Source organism: Heterodontus francisci, chromosome 24 (genome assembly GCF_036365525.1).
Source record: "Heterodontus francisci isolate sHetFra1 chromosome 24, sHetFra1.hap1, whole genome shotgun sequence".
NCBI classification, from domain to species: Eukaryota; Metazoa; Chordata; class Chondrichthyes; order Heterodontiformes; family Heterodontidae; genus Heterodontus; species Heterodontus francisci.
Window position 1 is genome coordinate 78,102,925 of NC_090394.1, and position 21,548 is coordinate 78,124,472.

Here is a 21,548-nt window from a genome sequence, read left to right on the forward strand (position 1 = left end):
TTGTTCAAAACATTTCCCAATTTAAAAATCACAACAAACTGTAACATCAGCAAAACTGGAATTTCTCACTTGCAAGCTGGGCTGTTGATGATCTCGAGATGACACAGAACAGGTTGGAAAATAGAAACTAAATCCTCACACAGAGGATGGGATGAATCTTAAGAGGGTGTCACCTTCTTGGAGGAGGGAGGCAGTTTTAAAGTAGTTGAGATTCCTTGAACTGCTTTAAGTGGGATGGAATCGTGCATTCTTTATCAAGGGCCCCTGTATCACATTCAATTCAACGCCCCAGGCAAGTATTTTGGTGCTTTTCTCTCCATTCCACTCAAGTCATGAGGTGGGTGCAGCTGTAACCTGGGCCTAGACACTCCAGGATGTCATCAGGTGTACACTGGTATAGACAGAGCACGTAATAACCCTTTAAGAACAAAATATAGAGAAATATCTTCTGAAACGCTATGTAAAGACATTCCTGCTGGTCTTGCTCACAGACTTGCTGTTTTATTGCTCAAATTTCACCCAATCAAAGCTGAGAAGTTGAAAGTCAACAGTCACTGCGGAGAGTCCCAGTTGATTCAGGTTTTACAAAAATGTCTTCGTGTGTGAATCACAGAGTTGGGAGAGATCTGAAGAAGTCCGAGTGTTAACTGGCTGCTGACACTCTGCCCTGTTAAAGGTGGCCGTTCATGATGGGATTTAGGATGAGTTCTGGATATTGGCCAAGAACTGCTTCGCCCACCACTCTTCCAGATCGATCGGGACAAAGTCTGGGAAACAAAGTGGGCAACGTTTTAACACAGCATCTGTTGAAACACGGATTCTGAGACTCATCTGCACAAGTAACCCCTCACTAAGAATAGATTCTAGCATTTTCCCAATGACTGATGTAAGGCTAACAGGTCTGTAATTCCCTGTTTTCTCTCTCCCTCCCTTCTTAAATAGTGGGGTAATATTTTCTACCTTCCAATCTGCAGGAACCGCTCCAGAATCTGTAGAATTTTGGAAGATGATCACTAATGCATCCACTATCTCCATAGCTACCTCTTTCAACACTCTGGGATGTAAAAAATCAGGTCCTGGGGACTTAATAACCTTCAGTCCCATTAATTTCTCCAATACAACCTTCTTACTAATACTAATTTCCTTCAATTCCTCATTCTCCCTAATCCCTTGGATCTCTAATTCTGGCTGTACTTGCACAACATTTTTCATTTACACCAAACACTTCCAGGGCAGGCACAGCTCAGGTTAGATACCAAGTAAATCTCCCTCGACACTGTCCCATCACAGTCACCATTCTTCACTGTGAGTTCAATGTTATTCAGCGTCTTGCCCACAGAGGGTAGCAAAGCCAAGGGGAGACAGTGGTGTATTGGTAATGTTACTGGAGTAGCAATCCAGAGGTCAGGTGACATGGGTTCAAATTCCACCATGGCAACCGGCGGCACTTAAATTCAATTAATAAAATGTAATTAATAATCAGGAATTGAAAGCTAGTCTCAGTATTGGCACTATGACCCATCGACCGTCCTTACCTGGTCTGCATGTGACTCCAGACCTACAGCAATGGATTGACTTTTAACTGCCCTTTGAAATGTTGTCAAGGGCAATTATGGAGGTGCAACAGATGCTGACCTTGCCAGCCCAGATCCCATGAAAGAATATTTTATTAAAAACCTGAACCAGTGCTCAGTAGCCTGTGTGTGCACACTTCCAGCCAGGGCGACTGGAGTGATCAGGACTGATGACCCTGACCAATGTCACCTCTCTCCACTCCAGAGGCAACTGCAGCCTTTACTGCAACCCCAGCTCAGATCAGCTAATTCAGCACAGACTGCGGATAAACCAGCTGAGCTAAGGGGCCGCCAACTCTCAATGGACTTATTCCTGGAGGTTTTATTATATCACCTCACACCTCTTTTTTTAACCTGTTTTCAATAATTTTATAATTGATAAACATAAGTGTTAAAAGAAAATGGAATAAAACACACAATCCATTTTAATTCTTGTACCAGCTGCAGCTCAGTGGGTAGCACTCTCATCTGCATCAAAGGTTGTGGGTTCAAGTCCCGCTCTAGACATTTCAGTCCATAATCCGGGCGGACACTCCCTGTGCTGTAATGAGGGACAGTCGGAGGTATTGGGCTGGATTTAACCTTAGGCGGACGGGAATTCGCCACCGATGTGAAAGTCGGTGTCGAACCTGCTTCCGCCTAGCCCGGGAATCCATCCCGTATTTTACGGGTCCCTGGGCTTTAATTGTCCTGAGGCGGGACTTCCTCCCACTTGAGGGAGGAGGTCCCGCCTCCATGAGCTGCCGGCCAATCAGCGGGCCGGCAGCTCTTAGTCTCAGCAGCGCCACTAGGAGCGGTGGCCACTGCTGGGACTGCACCCCAGCTGAAGCCATGGATCGAGGAGGGAAGGTAAGTTGGGCTTGCCTCACCAGGGGAGATCGGTCCTTTCTTGATGCGGCTGGAGTGGTCGTTTGGGGGGAGGTGGGGGCGTCTTGGGTCCTGGGGTGGGTTGGGAGGCAGGGGCGACCCTCAATCGGGCACCTTGTGCTTGATTGACATGACCCCCGGGGCGAGGAAAGGCTGGCAGCTATCACTGGGCGGCCTTTCATGTCCCCAGCACACCCGCTTGCCATGGGTAAAATACCTGTGGAGGTGGGTGCGGGTTGTTAAGTGGCCACTTAAGAGCCTTGATTGGCCTCAGGCGGGCGGCTGGCCATTTCCCACTCCCCCCCAGCCCAATGCCCAAAACATGGCCGGAGGCGGAAGCGGGGCAAGTAGGCCTCCCGGAGCCTCCCGCTCAATTTTACGCCACCATCCAACCTGCTGGGGCAGTGTAAAATTCAGCCCATTGTGTTCAAATGTGATGTTAGTGGCCAGGAGATGAATCTTTAATGCATCACCACCTGCAAGTTCCCCTCCAAGTCACACACCATGCTGACTTGGAAATATATTGCTGTTCCCGCAGTGTCGCTGGATCAAAATCCTGGAACTCCCTCTTTCACAGCACTGTGGGTGTACCAACAGCACATGGACTGCAGTGATTCAAGAAAGCGGCTCACTGCCACCTTCTCAAGGGCAATTAAAGATGAGTAATAAATGCTGGCCTTGCCAGCAAGGCTCACATGCATGAATGAATATAAAAACAAATTCCTGGATACTCCAGGACAACCCTGGAGAGTTGGCAAAGCCCAGACAACATCCACCGCTCTGTAAGGTCTATATATTCAAAGTTACCCGTGGCACCTACTCTTCAAGTTTTGGTTTGGTGTTTTCTCCACGTACTGCACTGGCCCGTGAGTGCACTGCCCATTCTCTGGTTGCTGGCTGGCTCCGAGCTCCTCCTCCAGCTGCTGCCATGCTGGGGGAGAGAAAAGAGGGAATGCCAATCACAGAGTTACACATACAGTGCAGGAGGCAATGTTACTGGAGACAGAGGTGGGATATCCTTATACCCAGGATGCACAACACAGCTGTGATCCGCAGGACAAAGAAAGAAAGAACTTGCATTTATCTCGTGCCCTTCCCCATCGCAGTGCGTCCCATAGCACTTTACAGCTAATTAAATACTTTTGAGGTGCAGTCACTGTTGTGGCAGATATTTGTGCATAGAACGCTTCCACAAATAGCAATGAGATAAATAATCTGATTTAATGCTGTTGGCTGAGGGATGAATATTGGTCAGGGCACCATGGAGAACTTTCCTGATCTTTAATTAGTGGCATGGGATCTTTTTGAGCTACCTGAGGGCGGATGGAGTCTTGGTTTAACATCTCATCAAAAGACAGCACGTCAGACAGTACAGCATTCTCTCAGTACTGCACCGAAGTATCAGCGTAGATTAAGTGCGCAAGTCCTGGAGTGGGACATGAACCCATGACCTTCTATCTCAGGTCAGTGTTACTGACTGAGCCCAGGCTGACACTGAGACAGAGAGGGAGAGAGACTCTGACTTTCTGCTTGAGCACTCCCTTCAAATCAGAACAGCTCCTGGAAATGACAACATTGCAAATATCCAGATAAGTAGAACCATAGAATGATACAGCACAGCAGGCCATTCAGCCCATCGTGCCTGCTCTTTGGTAGAGCTAGCCAACTAGTCCCACTCTTTCCTGATTGAAAATGACACAGGCTCTGTTTATCTCTCACTTGCGCATAAATATCTCCTAACTATAATGCCTTTGTGACATCTGGAACCTTCCAATGTTGTGAAAGCCTCTTCAAGGAGAACCAGCTCTTGGGACTTCTGCGGGTCAGATGGCCAAACGTTCAGGGCACCATACCTTAGGAAGGATATATTGGCCTTGAAGAGAGTGCATCATAGGTTTACCAGGATGATACCTGAACTCCCAAGGATTAAATTACGAAGAGACATTACACAATCTAGGGTTGTATTCCTTGGAATTTAGACGGTTAAGGGGTGATTTGATCAATGTTTTCATGATATTAAGGGGAACTGTTAGGGACTAAATGGCCTCTTGTTCCTATCTGTTCTGAATTTGCTGCTCCAGTTGCAATAACTGAAGATGCTCCCGACAACCTGGACCCCTCCGTGTCAGTGAGACGTCCAGGACAGTCCCAGGCAGGCTCCAGAATAAAGATTTTATTTTCAAGTCAATATCTTTATCTATTTGCCAGTATAAAACAGTCAGCATTTTGAATTTAAAAAATGACTTTCCTTCACCGTTAAAGTTTAGAATTACTGGTGGTTTACCAGTGATGTATTAAACTTACAATAAAATTATTTGTTGCACAAAGTTTAATAATTAAACTGAGTCTGTAATTAACATTATAGTTCTAGTTTGGTTGCTTGACTAATATGGGGGAGATGGTGGTATAGTGGTAATGACATTGAACTAGTAATCAACAGGCCCAGGCCAATGCGCTGGGGACACGGGTTCATATCCCCCATGGCAGCTGGTGGAATTTAAATTCAATTAATAAAAATCTGGAATTGAAAGCCACGAAACTATCATTGATTGTTGTAAACACACATCTGGTTCACTAATGTCCTTCAGGGAAGGAAATCTGCCATCCTTACCTGGTCTGGCCTACATCTGACTCCAGATCCACAGCAACGTGGTTGACTCTTAACTGCCCTCTGAAATGGTCTAGCAAGCCACTCAGTTAGAGGGCAATTAGGGATGGGCAGCAAATCCTGGCCTTGCCAGCGACGCATCCCATGAAATAATTTTTTAAAAATACAAGTTGTTTCTGTTAAGACCTATGCAAGTCTGTGTCTTGGTCTTGATGCAAATATTAGCCAGACACTAATGTTGCAGAAAACAGCTGGCAATAACTGACCTTAACCCTGTGCAAGTATTGCAATCCTTTAACATCAATGTCCAAACAGCCACTGACCTTCAGATGTACTTGGCAGCACTGACTGGAAAGCACTGCTCACACCCTGTCAAACACTATCTTGGATGTGGTGGAATGGGGTTGGGGCAGGGAGGAAGATCAGGTGCTGCTGAGAGTCAGGCACTGCCGTCTCACCTATAGAACTTGGAAAACTTCAGCACCATCCCTCTGACTCCCATTCCATGTAAAATAATAGAACGAGTTAACAGGAGAAAGCTTGTGGATTATCTCTACAATAATCTAGTAAAGAGTAGTCAGCGCCGAATTCAGATGGAGGAAGATCCTGCCTGACCATACTCTCAGCTTCTTCGAGGAAGTGACAAATTAAGATAAGACTGCTGCAATCACCATGATGTGATACAACTCAATTTCCAAACGATTTTTGATAAAGTTCCACATGAAGGATGATTCATTAAACTCAAAGCTGTGGAGGATGCAGGGTGAACAATGGGAATGGATAAGAAACTAGTTGAATGGTAGGAAACAGCAGGTACTCATTAGAAGAGTTACATCAGAGTGGGGAGAAGTACTGAATGGGTTACTTTAGGGCTTTTGTTGGGAACCACTGCAGTTTCTAATTTACATAAATGGCTTGGATTCAGGCACTCAATGCAACATGGTCAAGTTTGCTAATGATTCCAAACTAATAGGGAGAGTGGAATCGGCAGGGACAGTTCATATATTGCAGAGGGAGTTGGACAAAAACATGCAAGCGGCACAGCAATGGCTGTTGAGATTTGATACAGGTAAGTGTAAGTACGGCATGTAGGAAGGAAAACAGATAACACACAAATTACTTTGGGCCAAATGCCTTCACCTTGTGATCTTGTGAAATGAGGGAGAGTTGGAAGATCTGTGATGAACAAAAGGATAAAACTGGCAAAACTTTCACAATGTATCAGCTCAAGTTGATAAGACAGAGTCAAAGTGGTTAATGATTAAAGTTCTGTAACGACCACAAATATAAAACAACCCTGAAAGTCAGGAAGGGCGCAATGCTCACACATGCATATCACTGAAACATTCAAACAAATCCACCCTTTAATACACAATCAACCTCAACACATTTAACTGGACAGAGTCAGGTTTCAGCTCACAGAAATGACCAACCTCACACTTTGGGATAACACCCTAATCTCAAGTAAGATACCAAACAGCACAGTAAGGGGATGGGCTCATGCACACCCTTCACAGAATCCAACTAAATTAGATGAATTTAACACCACACCATCCCCAATTGTGACCTTGTCATAGAGTTATACAGCACAGAAACAGGCCCTTCGGCCCATTGTGTCTGTGCTGGCCATCAAGCACCTAACTATTCTAATCCCATTTTCCAGCACATGGCCTGTACCCTTGTATGCTATGGCGTTTCAAGTGCTCATCTAAATACTTCTTAAATGTTGTGAGGATTCTGCCTCTACCACCTCTTCAGGCAGTGCGTTCCCGATTCCAACCACCCTGAGTGAAAACATTTTTCATCAAATCCCCTGTAAACCTCCTGCCTCTTACCTTAAATCTATGCCACCTGGTTATTGATCCCTCTGTTAAGGGAAAAGTTTCTTCCTATCTAACCTATCAATGCCCCTCATAATTTTGTATACCTCAATCATGTCCCCCCTCAGCCTTCTCTGGTCTAAGGAAAACAACCCTAGCCTTTTCAGTCTCTCTTCATAGCTGAAATGCTCCAGCCCAGGAAACATCCTGGTGAATCTCCTCTGCACCCTCTCCAGTGCAATCACATCCTTCCTATAGTGCAGTGCCCAGAACTGTACACAGTACTCCAGCTGTGGCTAGGTAGCGTTTTATACAGTTCCATCATAACCTCCCTGCTCTTATATTCTATGCCTCGGCTGATAAAGGCAAGTATCCCATATGCCTTCCTCACCACCCTATCTACCTGTGTTGCTGCCTTCAGTGATCTATGGACAAGTACACCAAGAGCCCTCTGACCTTCCATACTTCCTAGGGTCCTACCATCCATTGTATATTCTCTTGCCTTGTTAGTCCTCCCAAAATGCATCACCTCACACTTCTCAGGATTAAATTCCATTTTCCACTGCTCCGCCCATCTTACCAGCCCATCTATATTGTCCTGTAATCGAAGGCTTTCCTCCTCACTATTTACGTCACCAGCAATTTTCATCTCATTTGTGAACTTACTTATCGTGCCTTCTATATTCACGTCTAAATCGTTAATGTACACTACAAACAGCAAGGGTCCCAGCACCGATCCCTGTGGTACACCACTGGTCACAGGCTTCCACTCACAAAAACAACCCTTGACCATCACCCTCTGCCTCCTGCCACTAAGCCAATTTTGGATCCACTTTGCCAAATTGCCCTGGATCCCATGGGCTCTTACCTTCTTGACCAATCTCCCATGCGGTACCATCAAAAGCCTCACTGAAGTCCATGTAGACTACAGCAACTGCTTTACCCTCATCTACACGTCTAGTCACTGCCTCAAAAAATTCAATCAAGTTAGTTAGGCATAATCTTCCCCTGACAAAGCCATGCTGACTATCCCTGATTAATCCCTGCCTCTCCAAGTGGAGAATAATCCTGTCCCTCAGAACTTTTTCCAATATTTTCCCAACCACTGATGTGAGACTCACCGGCCTGTAATTACCTGATTTATCCCTGCTACCCTTCTTGAATAATGGTACCACATTCGCAGCCCTTCAGTCCTCTGGTACCTCTCCTGTGGCCAGAGAGGATTTGAAAATTTGTGTCAGAGCCCCTGCTATCTCCTCCCTTGCCTCGCATAACAGCCTGGGATACATCTTATCTGGGCCTAGAGATTTATCCACTTTTAAGCCCGCTAAAACAGCTAATACTTCCTCCCTTTCAATGCTAATATGTTCGAGTATATCACAATCCCCCTCCCTTATCTTTACATCTACATCGTCCTTCTCCATAGTGAACACAGATGAAAAGTAATCATTTAAAACCTCACCTATGTCCTCCAGCTCCATACACAGATTGCCACTTTGGCCCCTAATGGGCCCCACTCTTTCCCTGGTTATCCTCTTACCCTTAATATATTTATAAAATGCCTCAGGATTTTCCTTTATCTTGCCCATCAGTGTTTTTTCGTGTCCCCTCTTCACTCTCCTAATTACTTTTTTTGGTACCCCCTTACATTTTCTATATTCTTCTAGTGTCTCCGCTGTTTTCAGCGCTCCGAATCTGCCATAAGCCTCCTTTTTATTCCTGAGCCAATCCTCAAAATCCCTTGACATCCACAGTTCCCTAGACTTGTTGGCCCTACCCTTCACCTCAACGGGTGCATGTTGTCTCTGAACTCTCACTATTTCCTCTTTGAATGACTCCCACTGGTCTGATGAAGACATTCCTACAAGTAGCTGCTCCAAGTCCAGTTTGGCCAGATCCTGTTTTATCATATTGAAATCAGCCTTCCCCCAGTTCAGTATCTTTATTTCCAGCCCGTCTTTGTCCTTTTCCATGACTACTTAAATCTTATCGAGTTATGGTCACTATGCCTGAAATGCTCCCCCACCGACAATTCTACCACTTGTCCAGCTTCATTCCCTTGGATTAGGTCCAGTACTGCCCCTTCTCTTGTAGGACTTTCTACGTACTGGCTCAAAAAGCTCTCCTGTATACATTTTAAGAATTCCACCCCCTTTCAGCCTTGTGCATTAAGACTATCCCAATTGATATAAGGTAAGTTGATTATTATTACCCTATTATTTTTACACCTCTCTGAGATTTGCCTACATATCTGCTCCTCTATCTCTCCCTGACTGTTTGGGGGCCTGTAGTACACTCCCAGCCAAGTGATTGCCCCCTTTTTTGTTTTTAAGTTCTACCCATTTGGCCTCATTTGAAGAACCTTCCAAGATACCATCCCTCCTTACTGCAGTAATTGACTCCTTGATCAACAGTGCAATACCACCTCCTCTTTTACCCACTCTCCTATCACACCTGAAGATTCTATACCCTGGAATATTGAGCTGCCAGTCCTGCCCCCAACCCCCCCACCGCCAACCTTGTTCTGTGATTGCAACAACAATCCCATGTGCTAATCAACGCCCTCAATTCATCTGTCTTATTAGTAAGAATCCTTGCACTAAAATAGATGCAATCCAGCCTTGCATTTTTCCCTTGTGCCTTAACAGATCTAGATTTGCTCTGCCTTCCAGACTGACTCAGGTTTCTCTTCTATGTTTGACTGAACATCACCCCCTACAGTAACTCCACTCTGTATCCCATTCCCCTGCCAAATTAGTTTCAACCCCCAACAGCACTAGCAAACCTTCCAGCAAAGATGTTGGTCCCATTCCGGTACAGGTCCCACCTTCACCAGAAACAGACCCAGTGATCCAAGAAACAAAAGCCCTCCCTCCTGCACCATCTCCTCAGCCACGCATTCATCTGCTCTATCCTCCTATTCCTATACTCACTAGCACGTGGCACCGGGAGTAATCCAGAGATTACAACTTTTGAGGTCCTGTTTTTTTAATCTGCTACCTAGCTCCCTAAATTCTTGTTTCAGGACCTCATCCTTCTTTTTACCCGTGTCGTTGGTACCAATGTGTACCACGACCTCTGACTGTTCACCCTCCCCCTTCAGACTTTGAAGTGTTACTTTTAACAGGGAATCACTATCATTACAGCACCATGAAAACCAAGGCCCATCAAGATCACATGGTGAATGCAGGCAGTTCCCCTCGGCCTGATTTACAGCACCTCAAATCCTAGAGGTACTGCTTAAAAGGTTGGTGGTGAACACGTTAAGATGTTTAAACTAACTCAATACAAATGAAGCAGGCACTGGAGGGAGGTTTAATTTTTGATTCAGATTGTTTTACAAGTTAACTTGTGTTACCATTGCATATCACATATTTTTATTTCTCAAGTGTATTAATTTTTGCCTGATACTTAAGAATCTTCACCGTATTTTAGTGACATTTTTAACTAGCACACAATCAACAAAAGTAAAACACTCAAGAAAGGAGTTCAAGATCTGACAGTTTTTATTCGGAGTCAGTGTTAACTGAGGTTGGGTGGGAGCACAGAGGGTGTGAGGGAAGATCTCTGATCAGCAGCCCAGAGTCAGGAAAATGAACTCCACAAACCCAGGCAACGCGGTCGTGTCTCTGCTCATATTTCTTACTGGCAGTTTTGGACGAGCTGCTATCTGCATTGTCGATTCATTGGTGGATAAATCCTAAATCAGGTCACCCACAACTGTTAGTATTGGCAACCTGTGTGACCTGGGAATTATGGGAATTGGGGATCAAACTTTGTGGCCAGAATTTTACATCACCCCCTCCCGCCCCCCCCAAAGAGCAGCTGGTGGTGGGGGGTGGTATAGGCCAGCTACCCAACTCGAACCCGATGGGACCAGACGGCATGCGTGGGGCTCGCGTCAGGCCCCTCTTCCAGGTCCGGCTTTCAGGCTTGGCTCGGGCAAACACGGTAAATGCTCTGCTGGTAAGTATTAAAAATAAAAAAAATTAAAAACTTACCGGAGCTGAGAGTCCGGGACGAAACTGAGTCTGCGCAGTGAGCGAGTGACGTCACTGCGCATGCGCTGCAGCTTCATGGAGCTTCCCAGTCAGAAGGTAAGTAAAGGGAGGGTCGGGCTCGGGGCGAAATTGGAGGGACTCGGGTCGGCTGTGGATCGGTTGGGTTTGAGTCGGGTCCTTTTTCCCAACCCGAGCAGGCTTTTAGGGTGTTGGGAGGGGGGCATAAAATGGCGTGGGAGGCTCAGGGAGCCCTTCCCAACCCGCTCCTGCCACCATTTTACACAGAGCAGTGGGAAACAGCCCGCCCACCCCAAGCCAATCAAAGCCCTTAAGTGGCAAATTAACAGCCACTTAAGGGCCTCTGCCCACCGCCTCAGCCCAGGCCTGAGAATAGCCACCCTGTGCCCGATGAAGGACTGCCCCCGATGCCCCAACCACCCCCAATCCCCAACATGCCCCCTGCCCCTCCAGCCTCACTGGTGCCCAACCAATCACCCCTGGCAGGTTCCAAAAACACACTTCTTTTGCAAACCGTCCTTCCTCTTAATCTTGAAGCTGGGTGTAGTTCTAGTAGTGGCCACTGCTCCCGGCTCTAGTAGTGGCTCCCGCTGATTAGCCGGCAGCTCTATTAGGCGGGACTTCCTGCCTCAATGATATGGAAGTCCCGCCTAAGACCAATTAAGGGCCTGGGTCGATGGAGACTCCAATCCGACAAGCGAAAAATTCCAGCCTATGTGTGGCCCACAAGGCTCCACTATGCACACCAACCACAGTGTACAACAGGGAGATACAATAACTAACGTTGGTTAAGGCGTTTAAGATGAGTAAATGATTCAGTAGGGTAGATTGAGAAAAACTATTCCTTTGGGGTTGGGGGGGGGGGGGGGTTCAGAACAAGGGGGCATAACCTGTTCAGCTAAGCTGCTCAGGAGTGATGTTAGGAAGCACTTCTACACACAAAGGGAAGTGGAAATCTTGAACACCCCCCGCAAAAAGCTGTGGAAAGCTTCTCAGACTGATAGATTTTTGTTGGCCAAGGTGGGTAGATTGAGTTAAGATACAGATCAGTCAAGATCTAATTGAATGGCGGAACAGGTTTGAGGGGCTGAACGGCACCTCATGATCCTCTCAACACAGTGGAGGCAAAGCCCAGGACCATTCACCCAGATCACCACACTTTTCTGTCAACAATGGATACAGGTGAGTGAGAGGTTAAAATCACACAATGAAATATGCCCATTAAGCCTTGCCCTCCCTCAAGCTCCACAACATCCCCTGAACAATCCACTCGCAGGCCTTCATCAATGCCACTGGGAGGCATGAGAGTGTAATCTTGCAGGAGTCCTCTGATTGTTCCCTCGGTCTTAGCACCTTCTCAATGGCACAACCAAGATCAGATGCTCACAGAAGTCACATCTCACTGTAGAGGATAACTCCCTCAGTGAATGGAGTAGGCTGAACTGGCTGGGGTGGCAACTGATTATGAGTTCAGGCCTGCCCTATTAGTCATTGTACTGTCACTAACCAGTCAATAAATACCCAGAGCCTCATCGCTGCATTGGAGGGATACATATCACTCTATCCAGCCTTTCCACAATCTCTCCGAGAGCCTCTCTGGAAAGTTGCTGCAGTTCTTGGAGTTCTTTCTTTAATTCAGTTGCTTCAGCTCTTAGCTGTGTGATCACTTCTGACGCTGTGAGACTCCCAGAGACGTTGTGTTGTTGGGCAGAGGGAGGTTTAGTCCTGACAGGAGTGGAGTTGGCTCTCAGTGCCAGTCCGACGTGGCTGTGTCCTCTACTCTTGTGGCTCGCTCTGGCTTGCACTGCCCCCAGTTTCCGTTCCACATCACACTGGGTCAGGAACACTGCTTCACGCTGTCGTGCGTGAGTTCCCATACCTCGCTCCTGGTCTTTAATCTACAGAAATACAGGATTCTGGTGGTCAGAATTTGCAATGCAAAGCACAATGTCACAGTCAAGTGGACGTGAATCTAAAGGTCCCACTGGATCAGCAGTCCCAATCTCAACCAAAAGACAGCCCCTCCGACAATGCAGCACTCCCTAAGCTGACACGCAGTTTGTAGGGTGTCCAGGGATTGAACAGAAAGCCCTTGTATTTCAGCACCTGCTGATACCATGTGCCCTGCCTTGACTTTAGAAACACCTTCATCCCACCTGCTCTGATCTGTTGCACGTTGAAGATCAGAATTGTGGAAAGAGACCTTCTTTTCCAAGGAAAGCTATGATCATCCACTGACTTGCCCCTGCTGCTTGTGTGGAATGAGGAGTTGGTGATGGTCCAGTGATGTAAGTGGGTCAGTGTGTTGAATCCCTGGGCTCCCAGACTGTGTAACCTCCAACCCAACAGCAAAGCTAAAATGGGCCGAGCGTGTTGGTGCCACACTAACCAAAGGTGTGACTCATGGTTACCAACAGGTAAATAGTGTAATTTCGTGACAGAGACTGGGTCCCACCCAGAGGCACAATGACAACATACAAACAACTGAAAGCAAATCATCTCACTCATTGGGACCTGCTGATGTAGCAGGTGATTGAAAGCATGGTTTGGGATTTGAATGTTTGATGGCTCTGGGCCAAGAGTGGGATATTCTAATTGCTGACATTGTGTAGTCCCCAGTACAGAAAGTAGGACATAGATTCACCAGGATTATAACAAGGAGAGAAACCTATAGTGTGAGGGGAAACCAGATATTTTGGGGCTATTTCCAGTGGAGCAGAAAAGGCTGAGAGGAAACCTAACAGACAGTTTTATAAGAATGACGAGTTTTGATGGAGTGGAGAGAAGAGATTATCTCCCCTGGTACAGGAGTCTGTGATGAGGGTCATCAATTTAAATGATCATGAAAGAGTAAGTAGAGATGGTAGGAGCATTTCTTCATGCAGAAGGTTGTTGGAGCACAGAATGCTTTGTCATAGGGAGTGGTTGAGGTGAAGGCCATTAAACCTTTTAAGGGAAAACTAGATAAATATTTGAAGTAGAGGAAAATACAGGGTATGGGGAGAAATCAGGGTAGTGGGATTAATTCTGGATTGCTCAAAGAGCTAGCAGAGAAATGATGGACTGAATGGCCTATTCTGGAAACCTCTATAGGATATATTGTTACGATCATCTAATTCATGGTTTGTATTATTATAGAGGTCGCATAGTTTTGGGGAATTAAATGTGTAGCTCTAAGAATTTCAAAAGATTGCAGCGACCCAAGATTTAAATTTCAAAGATTTCTCCATGGGTGCTTATAGAGAAAAAGTTAGAAAGGTGAGCGCCATAAAACAGCAGGTGGACTTGTTTAGTTTGGAGTTGAAGCCAGGAAATCTGGAAGGGATTGCTCTGTCATTGTTAGCAATATCAATTCTTCATGTGGGTATCAGAAATCAAAGAGATTTTTGGAGTTGGAGATAATTAGTTTAAATTGCTATTTGGGACACCCCACGATACCACATTGCTATGGAGATAGATGATGCAGGGAGATGCCTTTGGTCAGGTTTTAAAAAAAAATCTCTGTGCTTACTGACAGACAGGTAGTTAGCTTTTGGAAAGCAGTGGGCTTTAGGAGCAGCTGGACTCAGGAGAAGAGGCCATCAGGAACTGGGGTGTTTTTGTTTTGAGCAAGGCCCATGCTCAAGCTGTAAAGTCCAGATTCGAGAGGTGTTGGAAGAGAACAGGAGGATTGCTTAGCCAAAGCTTGCGGGAGAATCCCCGGGAGATCTCAAACCTTGGAAGACAGCTGAGAAATTAAGGAAAATCAAAGTGAGTCCATGAGAGCTATGGTATACTTTGGATTGGTCCCAGAACTGAACAAACTGCCACGATCCTGTAGAGCATGGAGGAACTCTTAGGGTGGAAGTAAAAGTCAAAAGGGGGTGTCTGTTGAGATTTATAGTCTAAAGTAGACGTCTTCATATTTTGTTCAGATTTTAAGTTGGAACTATAAGTGTTTTCACATTGTAGTTTTGTTAGTAGCGTTTTGTTTTGTTTAACTCAACATAGACATAGAAACATAGAAAATAGGAGACGGCCATTCAGCCCTTCAGGCCTGCTCCGCCATTCAAAAAAGATCATGGCTGATCGTCTAATTCAGTATCCTGTTCCTGCTTTCTCCCCATGTCCCTTGATCCCTTTGGCATTAATATATCTATCTCCTTCTTGAATAGATTTAATGAATTGGCCTCCACTGCCTTCTGCTGTAGAGAATTTCACAGGTACACCACCCTCTGAGTGAAGAAATTTCTCATTTCTCCTCAACGCATAATTCTTTCAGTAACAATTGGGAACTCGACTTTCTCTTTTTAAATGTTAACAGTCCCAAGTGGAATCGTAACAATATAAAAATAGCAACATATTTCCGCAAGGTTGCAAAAAGGAGCATGACTAGATATAGAAGCACAGTGGCACAGTGGTTAGCACTGCAGCCTCACAGCTCCAGGGACCCGGGTTCGATTCTGGGTACTGCCTGTGCGGAGTTTGCAAGTTCTCCCTGTGACCACGTGGGTTTTCGCCGGGTGCTCCGGTTTCCTCCCACAGCCAAAGACTTGCAGGTGATAGGTAAATTGGCCGTTGTAAATTGCCCCTAGTGTAGGTAGGTGATAGGGAATATGGGATTACTGTAGGGTTAGTATAAACGGGTGGTTGTTGGTCAGCACAGACTCAGTGGGCCGAAGGGCCTGTTTCAGTGCTGTATCTCTAAATAAAAAAAATAAATAAAAAAACAATGAGAGGTTCTCTTCGAGCTCAGAGGAAGAGTGGTGGGAAAGAAACAAAGTCATTTCGAAACCATTAGACATTGATCATCTCGACGCTAATGACGACAAATCCAATCCTGCCCTGAATAAAAGCACTGTTCACTCACTAACAGCAGTGTGGGAGCTCCATCATCACTCAGACAGCTGCAGTTCAAGAAGGCAGCCCACCATTAGCTTCTCAAGGGCCACAAGGAATGAGCAATAAATGCCAGCTTTGTCAGTGATACCCATATCCCAAATATAAAAACATGTTCTTTGCGTTCCTCACGCTGTGAATTTATGTAACTTTTCCAGCTGCTTTGAGTTGAGTTATCAAACTGTGGGCACAATACACCTGACTGGAGGTAGCCCTTCAAACAATCAGGTGCTGTGCTTCACTCAAAGGTACAACAAAAAAGGGTTACCCTTTCATCCTTTGCTGTTCTTTGGTCCTGCAGCTCCGATTGCAGCTTCAGTAGCTCACTGCAGAGTTTTCCCGTTTCTCTAAAGTTACCAGGTTCACTGCAGTTCCCTCTCTGGTCCAGTGAGCAGCCAGTGACTGTTCGAACTTTTACATTCAGAAGCTCCTGGGTATCCTGCAGCTTCGCAGCCAGCACACTTTCCTGAGAAAGAACAAACATTTGAGTATTGCTGAAAATAGAGACATTTGTTGAAGCTTTTCGTCTTGCTCTCATCAGGACAGCTCACAAGAATACCAATGTTAGGGAAACAACAAATATATATTGTATGAGAAGAGAGTGCTGGTGGATTGGCAAGTGGACTCTGAGTGGTAGAGGCGTTGTCATGGAGAATGCACCAGATTATGACTGACTGTTAACTGCCAAGCTTTGTTTGAAATTTAAACCAGGCAGCTTGACTATCCTGAGGAATGAACTAGCGAAAGGCTGTCACTTATTTTATTTAGCTGAAACAGGCAGAATGTGTGCACATGTACTTTCTGTCTGCAAAGAACAAGGTCCTGTGTATTAATATATGTAGCTTCCAGAATGTGCCACACTGCGAGCCCGACTGACAATCTTAAATTGGTTGTCAGTGTAATTCTTAGCACACTGAGGATTATTTAGCAAATGTTGTCCAATCGCGGAATCACATCTAATGTTGGACACTGTGTGTTGCAAGCACGGGCTGGTTGGGTACAGCCTGTACCTTGCCCGTTGCGAAAAGTGGAAGGACACGTTGTTTGATACAATCCGCCAGTCTTTGGGACGTACCTCAGCACTTGTACCTTGAAAACTTATGAATGGGCCTAAGGCCGTCATTTTCGGCCCTGAAAAGTACCCAAAAAATTTGAACAGGTGAAGCTAGCTGTTTCACACTGTTGCTATGCAGTAGCAACATGTGTGGTGTTCGCCACCCACAGGATTCTGCAGTCAAGCCAAAAAGACGTTCTGCCCATCACACAAATGAGTAATTTGATACATGAATTTCAATGCCAGTGTGATGCCAGGTATATAGGCCGTACGTCCCAAAGATTGGCAGACTGTATCAAACAATGTGTCCCTTCCATTGTTCACAACGGGCAAGGTACAGGCTGTACCCAACCAGCCCGTGCTTGCAAAACACAAAACACAGTGTCCAACATTAGATGTGATTCCGCGATTGGACAACATTTGCTAAATAATCCTCAGTGTGCTAAGAATTACACTGACAACCAATTTAAGATTGTCAGTCGGGCTCGCAGTGTGGCACATTTGCACATGCTGGAAGCTACATATATTAATACACAGGGCCCTGTTCTTTGCAGACAGAAAGAACATGTGCACACATTGTGCCTGTTTCAGATGAACAAAATAAGTGACAGCCATTTGCTGGTTCATTCCTCAGGGCAATGCCTTGACCAGAGTCAAGCTGCTTCGTTCAAATTTTAAACAAAGCTTGGCAGTTAACGGTCAGTCACCATAATCTGATGCATTCTCCATGGCAATGCCTCTATCAATCAGAGTCCACTTGCCAACCAATCAGCACTCTCTTCTCATACAGTATATATTTGTTGTTTCCCTTACATTGGTATTCTTGCAAATTGTCCTGACGAGCGCAAGATGAAAAGCTTCAACAAAATGTCTCTATTTTCAGCAATACTTAAGTTCTGTACTACCAAACAGATATTTGTTATTAATCTCATCCTGTGTATCTGATCACATCCTATCCTCTAAACCAACAAGAACAAGCTGAAGAGACTAACAATCCCATAGTCCCAAAAACTCCTCCTTTAAACCCGTAGCCAATAATATTAATGGAGGACATTTAGTATCGCTGTGAATGCTGGAACAGTTTTGCTTCCATAGCAAGCTCTTGCTTTCTCTCTGGCAAGAGAAATATTGGGAATTCCCAGAAAAGGGGGCGATTGGGATCCCCCATGTAAGACTCTTACTGAAGGTGGGAAAGTTAGTTGGCCTGATAGAGTTTAGGGAATGCTGTCCATTTGGATATGTTGTTTGTGATGAGCCTCAGTCTCAATGTGGATTCCAGTACTCGTGCAGGTTCCGGGTATAGTTCCAGATAATAGGCAGCTGAAACATGGCTGCTCTGCCTTTCAATCTTTAAAACAGAGGGTGAAGTCTTGTCCCTTCCACAGTCCTGTACAACCTGCAAACCTACTTATGATATGTTTAGAGTTGAATCTGGGGCATTGAGCTCCCGGTGGGGGGCCTAACTCGCTGGAGTTCATAACAGGAAATCTTGGGCACTCTCCCTGTGAACTTTTGGCCATTCAAATCAATTTAGTAAAATCATCCCTTTAATTTCCAATACAGTGGGAAAACCTGCGCAAACTCATTACAATTACAAGTCCAACAACACGTAGAGTTACACTGTGTCTGTACTGTTACAACAAGCACAATGAGCAGGGTTTAGGGATAGGAAGGTGTCTGCCCACACTGCTTGGTAATAGTATTGCTCTCTTACCATCCACTGCCAGTATAAGGGCTCCAGCTGCTTCCACTCCAGGTATGCCTCCAATCGCATGTTCTCACGCTCCAGGAGCTGCACAAACTACAGCATCGAAAGTGACATCAGCAGAGGAACAGAAAGAGGCAGAGACTAGTGCTGATAACCTGACACAGTGGTTATATACATAGGGTAGGTGGATTTCAGGCCGAGAAACACAGAACACCTTAAATGCCAGCATGAATTGAATCCTCAGAGGTCTCGCTGTCAGGTATAGAATCATAGAAAGTTTAAGGCACAGAAAGAGGCCACTTGGCCCATCATGTCTGTGCTGGCCAAAAAACGATCCACCCATTCGAATCCCACCTTCCAGCATTTGGTCTGTAGCCTTGCAGATTACAGGACTTGAGCTGCATATCCAGACACCTTTTGAATGATTTGAGGGTTTCTGCCTCAACAACCCTTTCAAGCAGTGGGTTCCGGACCCCCACCATCCTCTGGATGAAAAAAAAAAACTTTTCCTCATCTCCCCTCTAATTTTTCTACCAATCACTTTAAATCTATGACCCCTAGTCACTGATCTCTCTGCTAAAGTAAATAGGTCTTTCACGTCCACTCTATCCACGCCCCTCAAAATTTTGTACATTTCAATCAGATCTCCCCTCAGCCTTCTCTGTTCCATGGAGAACAACCCCAGGCTATCTAATCTTTCCTCATAGCTGCATTTTTCCAGTCCTGGCAACATCCTCGTAAATCTCCGCTGTACCCTCTCTAGTGCAATTATATCCTTTCTGTAATGAGGTGACCAGAACTGCACACAGTACTCACGTTGTGGCCTAACAATAGTCGAGGTATAGAATATAAGAGCAGGGAAGTTATGATGGAGCTGTATAAAATGCTAGTTAGGCCACAGCTGGAGTACTGTGTACAGTTCTGGGCACCACACTATAGGAAGGATGTGATTGCCCTGGAGAGGGTGCAGAGGAGATTCACCAGGATGGTGCCTGGGCTGGAGCATTTCAGCTATGAAGAGAGACTGAAAAGGCTAGGGTTGTTTTCCTTAGAGCAGAGAAGGCTGAGGGGGACATGACTGAGGTATACAAAATTATGAGGGGCATTGATAGGTTAGATAGGAAGAAACTTTTTCCCTTAGCAGAGGGATCAATAACCAGGGGGCATAGATTTAAAGGTAAGGGGCAGGAGGTTTAGAGGGGATTTGAGGAAGATTTCTTTCACTCAGAGGGTAGTTTGAATCTGGAACACACTGCTTGAAGGGGTGGTAGAGGCAGGAACCCTCATAACATTTAAGAAGTATTTAGATGAGCACTTGAAATGCCATAGCATACAAGGCTATGGGCCAAATGGGATTAGAATAGTTAGGTGCTTGATGGCTGGCACAGACAACGGGCCGAAGGGCCTGTTTCTGTGCTGTATAACTCTATGGCTTTAACCAATGAGTTGTACAGTTCCAGCATAACCTCCCTGCTCTTGTATTCTATACGTCGGCTAATAAAGGATTCCATATGCCTTCTTTACCAGCTTAAATCGACCTGTTCTGCTATCTTCAGGGGGATCTGTGGACATTCACTCCAAGGTCACTTCCTCCACACTTCTCAGTATTTTCCTATTAATCGTGTATTCCTTTGCCTTGTTTGACCTCCCCAAATGTATTACTTCACACTTCTCCAGGTTGAATTCCATTTGCCACTTTTCTGCCCATCTGACCAGACCATCAATATCTTCCTGCAGTCTGCAGCTATCCTCCTCGCTATCTACCGGCCAATCTTTGTGTCGTCTGCAAGCTTTTTGATCATGCCCCCTACATTTACGGCAAAATCGTTAATATATACACCACAAAAAGCAGGGGACCCAGTACTGAGCCGTGCGGAACACCACTGGAAACAGCCCTCCAGTTGCAAAATCACCCGTCAACAATTACGCTTTGTTTCATGCCACTGAGCCAATTTTGTAACCACCTTGCTGCATTTCCCTGGATCCCATGGGATTTTATTTTTTAGCCCGTCTGCCATGTGGGACCTTGTCAAAAGACTTGTTAAAATCCATGTAGACCACAACAACTGCACTACCCTCATCTATCTTCCTTGTAACCTCTTTAAAATATTCGATCAGGTTGGTCAAACAAGATCTTCCCTTAACAAATCCATGCTGACTATCCTTGATTAACCTGTGCCTAAGTGACAGTTTATCCTGTCTCTCAGAATAGATTCCAATAATTTGCCCACAACTGAGGTTAGACTGACTGGCCCGTAATTATTCCGTCTATCCCTTGCTCCCTTTTTAAACAGAGGTACAACAACGTTAGCAGTGTTCCAATCCTCCGGCACCATATCTGTATCCAGTGAGGACTGGAAAACAATGGGCAGACCTCTGCTATTTTCTCTCTTGATTCTTTTAACAGCCTGGGGTACGTTTTATCCAATGATTTATCAAATTTCAAGGATGCTAATCCCATTAATACTTCCTCTCTCCCTATGTTTATCACATCCAATACTTCACACCCCATACTTCCTTAACTGCAATATCTGCATCGTCCCCCTCTTTTGTGAAGACAGATGCAAATAATTCATTAACAATACCAACATCTTCCGCCCCTACACATAGGTTACCTTTTTGGTCTTTTATAGGCCCTACTCTCTCCTTAGTTATCCGCTTATTCTTAATGTACTGATAAAACATCTTTGGGTTCACCTTGATTTTGCTTGCCAATATTCTTTCATGCCCTCTCTTTGCTTTCTTAATTTCCTTTTTAATTTCACCTCTCCACTTTCTATACTCCTCTCGGCTTTTTGTAGTATTGAGCTCTCTGTGTCGCACATAAGCTTAGTAGTTAGCTGGAAATCATAATGTAAGGGGGGGAAAATCAGAAATTGGACAGAGATAGATCTGGAAAAACTGCCAATCAGGAGCAATTGTTCGTCTGTTGTTGTAAGGTCTCATTTACCTGCAGGATCTTTATATCCTGTATTAATACTACTCGTTAACGTTCCCCAGTGCCTCAAGTGGTTAAGGCA

The 21,548-nt window shown here is 45.3% G+C and overlaps 1 protein-coding gene across 4 annotated transcripts in view; it reads right to left on the reverse strand.

Annotated features, from left to right (window-relative positions):
- Positions 1–479: 479 nt before the first annotated feature.
- Positions 480–21,548, reverse strand: part of tedc1 (tubulin epsilon and delta complex 1) — a 36,485-nt gene continuing 15,416 nt past the window's right edge. The window contains exons 6-9 of one of the 4 annotated variants that reach the window (XM_068056727.1): positions 18,535–18,621; positions 16,035–16,232; positions 3,249–3,372; positions 480–767 (exon numbers count right to left, since the gene is read on the reverse strand). In XM_068056727.1, the coding sequence (XP_067912828.1) occupies positions 3,265–3,372; positions 16,035–16,232; positions 18,535–18,621 (393 nt within the window). In that variant the 3' untranslated portion in view covers positions 480–767; positions 3,249–3,264. Of the gene's footprint in view, positions 768–3,248; positions 3,373–10,183; positions 12,787–16,034; positions 16,233–18,534; positions 18,622–21,548 lie in introns of those variants that run through there. The other 3 variants (XM_068056725.1, XM_068056723.1, XM_068056724.1) reach the window with 3 other exon arrangements.